The 13,184-nt window shown below is 38.1% G+C and overlaps 1 protein-coding gene across 2 annotated transcripts in view; it reads right to left on the reverse strand.

Moving 5' to 3' along the window:
- Window positions 1–13,184, reverse strand: part of tspan15 (tetraspanin 15) — a 34,988-nt gene that overhangs the window by 10,746 nt on the left and 11,058 nt on the right. For both annotated transcript variants that reach the window (XM_047812675.1, XM_027175059.2), the window contains exons 2-5: window positions 9,761–9,946; window positions 7,503–7,577; window positions 5,370–5,465; window positions 2,262–2,375 (exon numbers count right to left, since the gene is read on the reverse strand). In XM_047812675.1, coding sequence (XP_047668631.1) covers window positions 2,262–2,375; window positions 5,370–5,465; window positions 7,503–7,577; window positions 9,761–9,946 — 471 coding nt within the window. The remainder of the gene's footprint in view (window positions 1–2,261; window positions 2,376–5,369; window positions 5,466–7,502; window positions 7,578–9,760; window positions 9,947–13,184) is intronic.

Genomic DNA, 13,184 nt, shown 5'->3' on the forward strand with positions numbered 1-13,184 from the left:
TCAATGAAAGCATTAGTATAAACTCATTTTCTACACAGAACATTCAGGAGATACTGTAGCTGCTAATCTTTTTTGCTACAAAGGAGCAATGAGAAAAAATATCATGCAAATGAACAACCAGAAAGAGAACCGTCTATGTTTTTTCAAACAACTTACAGACGTTTGATTTGCAATCAAAGCACCAAGCCTCTGTGCCATTGTTTCACTGTTTGTAAAAAACGGCATTAAGATAAAAGTTTAGAGGAAACACTTTAAACCACAGTGCTCTTTAACAACTGGAACTGGAATCTAATTTACATGACTGAAGGGGAATAAAACTTCTAAATCGAAACCTATACTTGTTCACAGACAGAAAGCAAAGCCAAGTAAATGATTTTTGTAAATGCCAAAGTAAAAGACTCAAGGAAAAAACAGCAGGGTTTCTTCACGTTGATGTGTCTTGGAGAAACAAGGGCCAATTGTAATACAAGCAACCAATATGGGCCTTTAAGTTTGTTAAGCGACTGAACAAACTCTCCGTTAGCTCCGGGTCTATTGATAGAACATTCATTTAGAAGTAACTCAAAATGTGTTAATAGTTCAAATGAGAGTAAGGATCTTGGTCCTTTAAAGGCTGCCGTACTTAAACATTCCAGGTTCGTCTCTCAAAGCAGCACCTAAAAAGAAAATCACTTTGTGGCTTTTTATTTATTTTAGAAAGAAGACTAGGAAAAGGTCTCTAGAGCTTCACAATTTCCCGACTCAACATTGTAGTAGAGTCGGGAAATTGTGAAGCTCTAGAGACCTTTTCCTAGTCTTCTTTCTAAAATAAATTCTTAAAGTTAGTCAAATAATCTGCCAATAGCAAATAGAAAACTCAAAGCTTAGTCAAATATGCCAACAAATGGATTTGATCATCTTCTAATTTGGTTTACTGTAAACGTAATTAGAAATAGTTTGACAATATTCAAGATATAATTTTTAATGGGAGTTTTAATGGAAGGAATGATTAATGGTCAACCAGCAACAAGCTTTTAAAGGTGGGGTCTCCGTTGTTTGAGAAATGCATCAGAAAACTGCGTTGGGCAGCCAAACAAAACAAAAACAAAACTAACGTGTAGCCAATGAGCAGAAAGGGGCGTGTCTTGTCAATATGGGCGGAGAGATTGTTCAGTGCGCATGTGTGACATTAGCAGAAAGCGGTTTTAACAATGACCCTGAGGATAAAAACAAAGAAAGAAAGCGAAGAAAGGCTTACGATAAGGCAAGTAGGACGTGTTAATATAGGATCAGCTTTCCAGCGCTGGAGAGAACTGAACGTATTCCGCGTGAAACGGAGATAAACCTTACATGGTACAACACACTACAAAAACACATATGTATTACCATAGTGTTACTCATTGAGTTCATTTATTGATAAAAATATACCCTTGGTCAGCTGCCCCAGCAGGTTCTGCCATAATACTTGTCTGGGTTATACTAGGGTTATATTTGTCTGGTGTATGCGTGAGGCGGAGCTATAAATACAGGGGTGGGACCCATTTGGGTTAGGGGCGTGTTTGTTTTGGTGATTTCAAGTGTCAACATTGGCTTCAAACAACAGAGACCCTGCCTTTAATAGAGACACTGTGCATCTCTGAGTTAATAGGAGTGTAGAGAGATGGGTTTTTAGTATAGAAAAAAGTGGCCTTTATTGTCAGACAGTTTCCTGTGAAATTCATTAAGTCAACAGCTTATCTGGCTTTGAAGTTGACATGGCAGACACTGCTCTCGTACTTACATATGAGGGGTGACCGAGAACTAAAGAAGCCAGACGAGTAGGTAAAACAGACCAGCAAAGCTTATCCTCAATCCTTAAAAAAAACCCCAAAAAAACAGCCAAAACTGAAACGAACCAATTTACTGTGTGAACATAATCCGGCTATTCAAATATTATTCATATTCTTTGAATGTTATTGAAGATAGTATTGTTCTATTAAGTCTATTTACTGGAGCCAGGACTTTATTTAAGCAGTTATTCAGGTTTAGTTTAAACCCATTCTGTTCAAGCAACCAGTTAAACAGGATTTCAAGTGGGACTATAGGACAAAGGTAAACTAGTCTCAAAACTCGTGAAGAAATCAAACACCTGTGTATACAACCTGCATCTATGGGCTATGCTAAACACACCCCTGAAGGTCACTGGTCACCAGTTGGACCAGTAATCTAGACAGCAGGGGACATGCAAAGATTAAAAAAAAAAATGCTTAAATCTTTAATAGTGTGGCTAGTGAAAGACAAACCTTGGTCACACAGCATGTATAAGGCACTCCACAGGCCAGAGGTCCAGGGGCTGAGCAGTTGTGGTACATATTCACCGTCCACTGCTTCCAATCCTCACCACCACAGCATTTGAACTATATGTGAAAAGAAGAAAAAGAAAAAAAATGTCATCATAAATCCATATTTCAGCTTAAAACCTGAGCTGGCACATAATTTTGATGATGAACACTAAGAAAATGTAAGTGTAAATATTGCAGGACAGTGTTAACTGGATTATCCAGGTCTGTGCTAATCCCTGTGCTACTATGATGCTGCCCTCTGATCCAGTGTTTGAGGATTATTACACTGGCAGAACACATCCAACAACTCAGCACTTCATTTTAAGATTGTCGGAGTGAAATGAGCCTGGGTCAACAAGATACGATATATTAAATGTGAAATGAATCTCTGCTAATTGGTATTTGTTTATTGTGCCAAAGTTTTCAGGGGGAAATAAATGAATAAATCTTAGCTCGCTCTCTCTCTCATTCCCAAGAGCATCGCAATTCATATGCCAGTCCCTCATCTTAGCCGAACAGAATATATTTGGAGGCAATTATTTAAGTAATCACAAGGATCCTGTCTGGCTAAACACAGGATTCTGCTGTGGCACATGGGTTATAAATGAATAAGATTAAACAGCATCAGCAGCACTAATAATGCTGTTATGCATTTTTAATACAAAACTAGTACGGCATCATCGGCTACAGTAGTTCCCATTGGGCCATAACTCTTCTAAAAATCAATGGGTAACAATTCAGGACATGCTGCCTTGGAAAACCATCAACTTTAGGGTGATAACGGTAACCTTTCTTCAGGTGTTAATAGCCTCACACTGGACCACATCACATCACTGCACCATTGATTATTTTCCTAATCAGACTTCAGAAAGCTGTTCTTTAACCAGCTTTACAGTTTGACTGTTACTAAGTGCTGACACTGGAGATTACCTTCAAGGAAATTATGGTGAACGAGTTGCTACTATTGCGACAAAATGATAGCTGAAACCGTGGAAAAACAGTATCAACACTTTCTGACCAATCAGATTTGAGATTACAACGCTGTATTTGTATGGCAAAACATTTACATCCCATTATTTAAAGTTAACAGAGTGCCAGCAAAATCCCAGTAAATTTAAAGAAAGTACATTCAAAAGAAATGAACCACCTACAAAATATTAGTATTTAACACAGATATTTGAATATGGAGTCAGTGAGTCATGGGGCACCTGGCGTAAATGATCCGCTGTTGTGACCCTGGACAGGGAGCAGCCGAAGACACATCAACAAAAATAAATAAAATAAGTACTGATATCTGCAATACCCTTAGAAAAGATAGCCACAGTTATGTGCTTGTAAATTGAGGTCATGAGGTGATGGCCAGGGATTCAAAAAGGGTGAGTAACGTCATACCACTATCTGGTTCCTCTAAAGAATGTGTAAAAACTCTGAATCATGGAAAAGAGAACTGGCACTGAAGTGTGTGTGTGTGTGTGTGTGTGTGTGTGTGTGTGTGTGTGTGTGTGTGTGTGTAAGAGGGATGGTTGTATATGAAAGGGACTCAGACAGGTGGAAATGCCAAAAGGCTTATGCTTCTTATGTAGCCCTTTAAAAGAATGACAAATGTGCATAATGTGACTGTTGACAGGCATTGGACATGAGCCTGAGAGGCAACGATTACACAAATCCCTGGCATCTACTTGATGCCTTTTCAAGAAATTCAGAAATAATAAATATTTATTCAAACAAGGCTTACCCTCTTTGAATAAAGATCACAGCAATTATAACAAACACACTGGTGCGTGCGGATTCACAAAAACTAGAATAGTGAGCAGACGAGTGTTTTAGAGGTTGGAATGCAGAGAACTCTTTCATATAGATATAAATCCACTATTTTATATAAAAGTCCTTCATGTCAAATATATTTCTAAAATTCTCAGCCTATACATGTGGCAGATTGTCGATTAATTAAATGGAAGCATTTCAATTTATTTACATTCGCCTAAAAAGGCTTAACAAACCTCTAAGGCTTCATGGTGGCATTTCAGAGGGTTTGAGGTATTGTTATGGTAATGTTAATAGCACATTGAACTCTTTCTTTATTTGTTTCCTTTCACTATTTTCTCCATAATTCAGTCTTAACCAATTCCCATCTATTTAGCATATGACTGCTATCTACCAGGGAGGTCAAACACATGAAACCAGAGGAAAACTCTATCTGCCCACCCGATTAAACATACATGACCACTGAGACTTCTATGATTGGCTAATTCCACTGTGATTGACAGGAGAACGAGATGGACTGTATGGATGGCTGTGACATTGCATAGATTCAAACCTAGGAGCACAAATATTATATATTGTTTCCGAATTAAATTATAATATGTAATATTACATGGTTCATCTGTCAAAAAACAAAGAAACCAAAAACAAAAACATTGGAATCAGCCTTCAGGATTAGCAGGCAGGTATTCCAGAGTAACCAAGGCATTGTAGCTATTAAACATCTAAAGCAGAGGTCTTCAATCTTATCTACAAAGGGCAGGTTTGGCTGCAAGCTTTCATTACTACCAAGCAGGACCTGATCCCCTTGTTTAATCAGTTCATCTTAGTCTCCAATCTGCTATCAAGTTGTGCCTCCAGTTGGCTATAAATAAGCCTGCAGCCATATCAGTCTGTTGTGAAGAAGATTGAAGACCCCGATCTAAAGAAATAGGTATTGTCAACGAACTGTGCAGTCTGGAGTGAGCATTTACTGTAACCTACATCGAAGACCACTGCAATACCCAAACTTTCCAAAGCTATCTATTTGGTGTTAGTGTGTTATATTGTAAAGCAACTGTATCCCTTACTAACGTATATACAAATATTGCACAGTGCAGCAAAAATTAAGATAAAATTTGCTAACAAACTCAAATACAAACACAAATTCAAATCCACCAAACGTTCATAATTCAGAAGAATCTGCAGACAGGTAAGCCAAGGGTGAATATTATGGGAAGTAAAAAAAGTATGTGAAAAATGAAAAAGACTACATAAAGTACATCTTAATCTATTAAAATCAAACACTGATTCTCTACAAGCTCTTACCTTCCTTTGAACAAAGTCCATGATGTTTTTGAAGTCTAGATCGTCGTAGTAATTCTCCATGCCTTTACGGACATTTTTGTTAAGAATGTCCACTGTCTGAGATAGAGAGAAAAAAATGAAAGCAATGAAATGAAACTAAACTGCAGACAATGTGAGGCAATGAAAACATTGACATTTCAGTCCAACATCTTGTCTAGAGAGAAAAAATGAAAGCAATTACATGCAAGCATGACTTTTTTATTGCTCTCATAAATCTGAATGTCAGTCTTTAAATAAGGTAAAGCCAATTATCTTTTTTTTTTTATACACGCACTTCTGTAGCCATTAAAATCAAAATGACCCAACATCCAAACAATATAATGTAGAACGTATTCAACATCTTTTACTGTGTTCTTATTTTGTTATTTTGAAGCCTTATGATTTTTTCACCGTGGAAAAAGCTCATATGCTGAATTTATTTTTAGTTATGTTGGCTTTGTAGAAGTTGTATGTTGTAGACCCTGGTCTGAAGTTCTAAGCGATCCGAGTTCCGGTACTTCCGGTACTGGGTCACAAAATGGCCCTTTTTCCACATAGACTCCCATTATAAACTTGAGGTTTATAACTCGGCAAGCTTTCGAACTATCTACACCAAACTGGGCCAGCTCCTTTAGGGTGATACTCTGAACAATGTTTTCAATTGGTGTACAAACCTGCCTTTCGGTTGTCCTGCAGCCCCGCCCCCAAAATATGCAAAATCAAAAAACTTTTTACAACATTGACGTGTCATATATCACTCAGAACAACGAGGGGAACTTCCTCACAGGTATTCTGATGACTTCACGTGATGTCACGTCATGTCACGTGAAAATTAAAAATTAGCACATCATGGACTTGTGACATATCAAAACACTCAGCACAAGGAGGAGTACTTCCTCTAGAGTATTCGGATGACATCACATGCTCGCCTCCACTTACCTCCAACTGTTTTGGCACCCTAGCTTTCTGTCTACTTGCTTCCAAAAGTAACACTGACCCTTATGTCCACTCTCCTCCAAAAAGCACCGGCCTTTGCGAATACTTGCATCGTCAAAGCCGAAATCAAAGTTTGTCAATTCTAGTTTAAATTGTCAGCGTAGTCTATCATGCTGTAGCCTACAATTACAGGGTTTGTATTTTAGCTGTTATTCACACTAAGCATGTTTGCTACGATTCCAATCACAGTGTGTTTGTTGTTGTGATTGATCTGTGTTCAGACACGCTTGTGTATCAAATCACAGTGTATTTGGTATCATCTGATGTCATCATCACGAGCGACTAGGGTTTATATATCTCTCTTTTTTTTCTTGGTGCTATTATTGCTTAAAAATGGTGTTCCATGGAAGTACAGGTTACTTTACTTCCTGTACAAGTGAGGACTCGAGTACGGGTTGCATTCACAATAACTGGAACCGTAGCCCGGTTTCAGAACAAATGAGAAGTCTTGAGTCTGGTAACATGTTGCACTTCCTGGCAATTCCAGACTAACCTACCAGTCTGAAAGTCCCTTAATGTACTCATCAGGCTATACTCTAGTACATCTCTCACTATATAGTATTCTAAATCACTGCCTATAAATGAATGAAAATGCCACTATCGTGCACAATGACAGTCTAGAATGAGTGTTTATTCTTTGCTATAAAAACACAGACAGATATTTAGATATTTTCTTTATTTACTGCATTTGTTAGACTCTGTTATCCAGATCGACGTACATCTTGTCTCATTTTAAACATCTGAGCAATTGAAGCTTAAGGGCCTTGCTCAGGGGCTCTTCAGACCTGGGATTCAAGCTTGCAACCTTCTGATCAGAAGTCCAACTCATTGGCCCACAGGATATAGATATCTGAACTACAAATTGCAGAACAGTGCATTTTACGTGGCCAAGTATCAGAGATATGTGAATTTTTTTTATCTCCAGCAGAAACTCTTAATTTCTTAAGAGGTGAGTAACATTGAAATTTGTTTACATCATGTTAGTTTTAAACAGGAGTATAAAAAACCAAACATGAAAAGCATAGCCGTCACACACTGCTTCATCCTAAGGCGACGGATCGCACTTTCATTGAACGCATTTCAAACCAATTGCACTTCAAGTGAGAAACTGAAACCTACTCGGTTCCTGAATAGCAGAGCCACAATTCCACCCAGGAGCTCCAAGATCAGACAGACTGCCAATGTGTAGAGGAACTGCAATGAAAAACACAAGATGGTGTGAACAAAAATCAATACTTTACATTTAAGAACAAGAGATGCTTCAATAGCAAAGATAAATTGTGCTTTTTCTGTGTTTGATCAAGAAATAAAAATTGACAGCACTGTCAAAGGGAACAGGCTTCAATATTTTTTTCCTTGGGCCTGAAGCACAGTGTACCCTAATGTTGTTTCTCATTCCACATGACGGAAAACCAAAGCTGTTAGAAAAGTAGGCTTGTGAGAGGACAGGAGGCTCAGTGCTGGATTACCAATAAAACAAGAGCTGGGGGAAAAAAGTTATTTTAATTTATAGAATATTAATAACAAATAAGAACATTTTGCCTACATTTTTTGCAAACAGTAAATGGCAAGAACTTGAAATAATAGCTACATGTAGTCATCATAATAAAAACCTTCCAGTGTTCAGTAAAGACAACCAGACTTAAGAAAAATATATTACATATTGTTTACATAAAAATATTACGTACCGTATTTTCCGCACTAGACTATAAGGCGCAGTCTCGATTACAGGCTCTATTTCTGTTCTTAACCCTTACATAAGGCGCACCGTATTATAAGGCTCATGCTAAAACCTACGGTCTAAAAGAAAAGGTAACGGAAGCAAATTAGTGAGTTTTGTTGAACTTTATTCTACTATTAAACAATACACACACACGTTATTTTTTAATCTTTTATTTTTTTAATCTTCTCCTTCAAATCCATCAAAGTCCTCATCTTCTGTGTCTGAATTGAACAGCTGGGCAATTTCGCCATCAAACATGCCGGGTTCCCTCTCATCATTGTCGGAGTCAGTCTTGTTGCCAGGTGGCTGTTCAGCAATGATGCCGGCTTTCGCGAAAGCTCGGACAACAGTTAAAGCAGATACCTTAGCCCAGGCATCCACAATCCATTCACATATGTTGGCGTAACTCGCTATTTTCCTCTTCACTGGTGCCATTTTCGGGGGTCCTTAGACAAACAAATGGTGTTTTGCAGGTAAGCGTACGTACTGTACGTATTATGTGATGTTATCTAATTGGTTTATTGCTGCCAGCGTACGTAGTATATGTATCACGTCCCTGTATCAGCGGGAAATTATCCGAAAGTCAATCAAGCGGAGCGCTTATCGGAGTCGCACAACGACATTTTTACAGATTTTTGGAACTCGGTGCACACATAAGGAAGGCGCAACAGATTATCAGGCGCACGGCCGATTTTTGAGAAAATTTAAGGCTTTTAGGTGCGCCTTATAGTGCGGAAAATACTGTAAATCAGTTACACTGTGAAATCTCATCTGTTGGTTGGTTGTTGGTTGGCTGTTGGTGCTGAACTTTAACTATAGTATTAAATTTAAATGCAGGGAAGAATAGTATCCGTATCCAGTATCTAGTATGTAATGTATCTGGTGAAGAACACCAACATTGTGGGTTTGATTCTCAGCTCAGGTTTGAGCTTGGTGATTTTTCCATCTTTTTATCCAGTTGTCTAAAACCATGCGCTCAAATCCTGTTGGGTTTCCAAATCGAATTGTGTTTAATGATACAAACTCAGTCGCGTACAGCCGATGTACGGATTTACAATAAGGAATTCAATGAGTTTTATTTCGCCGTATAGTCAAATGAAGAATGAGTGTCTTCCAGAAGCAGGACAGGAGAGAGAAATAATAGATAAGGAGATTACTTTGTATTTCACACATTACCCATGACACATGACAACTAAACCAACAAGTGCTCATTATCCAACTCTCTATTCATGCATTCTCTGCAAATATATCTGGTGCTTGACCCATAAAAATGTCAAAGGTCTGATTACTCTCACTGGCAAACAAACTGAATTTTGATAGCGGACCTCTGGTGAGTGCATGGATATGATTAGTCTAATATCTGAGCCCCTTCGATGACATCTTAATTACTCCACTGACCTGGAAAAAAACTTCAAAATGTCCATTTCCTGTTCAACCACAGTTTACCTTTAAGCTTTAATGCACTTCAAATCCTTCATCTGCATCATTCCATCCATTCTTCAGGTCTTCTTAAATGAAGCCACTATCAGCACACTAATCCACACCCACTGTACACCCTAAAGACCTTTGCATGCATTTCTCCAGACTCAAGACAGTCAGGAATGCCTCGTCTATAAAGACTAAAACAGACAGAGACGATCAGGTTGGAACTCACCACTTTGAGGAGAGTCAAGTTGTCTCGCAGTGACGCCAGTACACCAATGAACGAGACGATAAACATGACAATCCCCAGCAAGATGAGGAGGATTGCTGGGGCGAGGAAGACCCCGTCCAGAGTTTTGTAGCGCTGCCTCTCCACCTCAGCATAAATGCCAATGGCCAAGATGAAACCACCTATTAGCTGAAACAGACAGACCGCCTGGGTTATTCATTCTGTTGTAAATAAAAACAGTGCTGGTGTCCAGCGAATATATATATATAAATATATACACACACACACACACACACACACATATAGGTTATATATTTTGTTCAAGAATCAAAAACGGTAGCTTGGTTTTCAGATTTATTGTATAGGATCAAAACCAAATGAAATGAATAACTTAATATTATTTTGTTTTGTTTTAAGGGATCAACATAAATATTTTCTAAAGCACAAAGAAAAAGTGAGGGTAGATTTATCTATTATTAATCTAGATAAACAATACTGGGTAAAAAATGGAACAATACTGGGTAACATCTGGGTAAAAGCCTACATTTCTGTGTAATTTCTGTGTGGTAAATATTTGTTTAGATTAGATTAGAAGCCAATCTGTACCAATCCTTTACCATTTTATTAAAGTTTAATGTAATGTTTATTACAGCAATCCATACAATTTGGGGTGCCTTTTGAAACAAAGAATGAATCATTTAATTAACGTTAATATCGCCAGGGGGAACTGCTGTTTTTTTTTTTTTTTTTTTTTTTTTTTTAAGGGGTTTTTCCTGTGCTGAAACACACAAACACACCCCATGGTACAGTCCCACCCCTCCACCGATCGACAGGTCTCTCAGATATGCAAATACAAAGAGATTTGCGATTCCGTTAGAATTTTGGCAAGCTCCAGACCCGACAGTGAGGAAGTGATACAGCACATGGGACAAAACTCGTAAGTTGTGGGAAACTACTAAAAATTTGGCAGATGTATGTTCGTGTGAACAAAAAAATGCAAAGAGAAATACTCAATATGCATTTCTATTTAAGTTATGCCACAATTTTTTTGGCCACAAATAGAAACTGCAACTGGAAATACACGTTACCTTACGCTCCTTTAGAAAACTGTCCGGAAAATCCTTCCAAATTATACATTGGAAGATTTGATGCTCTTATTTGTGTATGGTTAACATATATCTGATGATATATCTATTATCTGATGATGTATATACTGTATGTGAGACTAATTCTGCTACAGTCATGCAAAGGTCATATTTTACTGTCCTCCATGTCATATAAATGCTCATTTCGGTTTGAAAGCAGATCTGAAAGCGACAGCCGAATAAAATCTGTCGTTTTTCTTTCCAATAGTCGACTGTACAAAATGTTGCAGCTGTGTATATATACCCAATGTTCCCAGTGAATTATCAGTTAATAGCTTTGGAGTAATATGAAATAATCTGACAGTAAACCCTATGCAAGGTTAATAAATTGGTTCAAAAGGTTTATCCTGCTTACTCACTGAGGATCTAAACACACACACACACACACACACACACACACACACACACACACACACACACACACACACACACACACACACACACACACACACCTGTTCATGCTTATTGTTTAAAACTCTATACAAATAAAATTGAACTAACCATGAGTCAAATTAAAAGTATATCCTGGATATCTACAGACAGCGATGTGTGTTGTTGAGATTTTTTATGTTATTCTGCATGTTTCATTTAGTATGTATTCCGTCGAATTGAAAATGTGCTTCTACAATCTCAGAGTCAACACGGAGCACCACTGAAATTACCTAATGGTTTAATAAAATAATTAGCAACATAATGGGGAGTGCATAATTACAAAACCGCTGTTGTGCCAAATCGAGCTTTTGCCTGACACAAGCGAAGCTAATGGTCTTAAACAGATGCATGGAAATCTTTTCCTCTAAACAACACCAGCAATAAAATAAAAGCCAGGTCGAAAATCCACACTTTAGTCTCAGTTTCATCATAATATATACTATATACTATAAAATAATAGTAATAATCACATTAATGTTATCTGGCAAAGGCAAAGATATTTTGAACAGAATTACAATACAGTAGCAGATCCCAGACCTGGGGCTGTTGGTCTAACTGTATCGTAAGCTCCGTTTATAGAGAGAGATCTTGGATAGAGAAACAATTTCCTGCAGGGATTTAAGAAGAGTCTGCTTCCTAAATCCCTACAAAATCCTGCTTAAAAGCATCAGCAGAAATATCTCGAGCAGAGATATGGTTTTGCAGGATGTATGTCATGTTTGAATACAAGCCGTCCAGATCCAGTCGTGAAGAGCCGGCATACGGCACAGTACGGTGACTTCCCTGCTTAAAGCCAAGTCCTTTTAGTTAATTACCAGGTTTAGACGGTGGGTTAGAGAAGGGAAATGATCAGGCTGTGCTGGACTCTGACCCTCTAATACTGAAACTGAATTGGCGTCCTGGATTTAAAGCTCAGTACAGATATTTTATCTGATATTATTTCGGTCAGGGCAATGATGTCGGCTGTAATGCAAAAGACAAGGTTTATATGAATGCGCTTGTAGAGTAACGACTTATTTACAGGGACTTGTAAGGCAGCTGCGCTACATAATCAAATGTAATATACTACACAGATTTTTTAAAACACAACTGTTGATATAGTGAAGATTTCTGTAAGGACATGTTTATCAAACAGTAGGGGAAGCAATCGTGGGTGTCAGCATTTCGTAAGTCAACGGCTACAGAACAGAGGACTAGGTTAGAAATAATTTGTGCAACAGAGTTTTTAAATCTGCAACAGAGTTTTAAAATCTGGGTTGGTGTTGAACAAGTAAAAAAAAAAATGCAAGAGCATTGATGTTTGTTAAGTGCACATACTGTATGTTCTATAGTACATGTGCAGGAATACTAGAATGAACACTTAATATAGTAGCAGCAGTTACATGAGGTATTGTAATGTATTGTGTAAAACAGCAATCGAGTGTGTGTGCGTCTGTGTGCACGTGTGTGTGTGTGTGCGCATGTTGTGCTGTACCAGAGTGTGAGCAAGCAAGCAAGAGAAAGCATGTGAGTGAGTGGGTGAGGGAGTGAGAGAGAAAGAATCTGAGTGAGAGAGTGAGGGGGTGAGAGAGAGAGTGAGAGAGAACGAGAGAGAGAGAGAGAGAGAGAGAGAGAGAGGAGCGAGAGAGAGAAAATGAGAAAGAAAAAAGAGAGAGGGAGAGAGAGAGAGAGACAGCGAGAGAGAGAGAGAGAGAGAGACAGAGAGAGAGAAAATGAGAGAGATACTGGTAAATAAGGTAACAAACTCATTTCTGTGGGCCAAATTGATAAACTCATGTAGCCAAGCTGATAAATGTGTTTAAAAACAATCCTGGCTGTAATTCAGATTGTTCTAGTTTTCTAAATATGAA

Source organism: Tachysurus fulvidraco, chromosome 4, assembly GCF_022655615.1.
Source record: "Tachysurus fulvidraco isolate hzauxx_2018 chromosome 4, HZAU_PFXX_2.0, whole genome shotgun sequence".
NCBI lineage: Eukaryota > Metazoa > Chordata > Actinopteri > Siluriformes > Bagridae > Tachysurus > Tachysurus fulvidraco.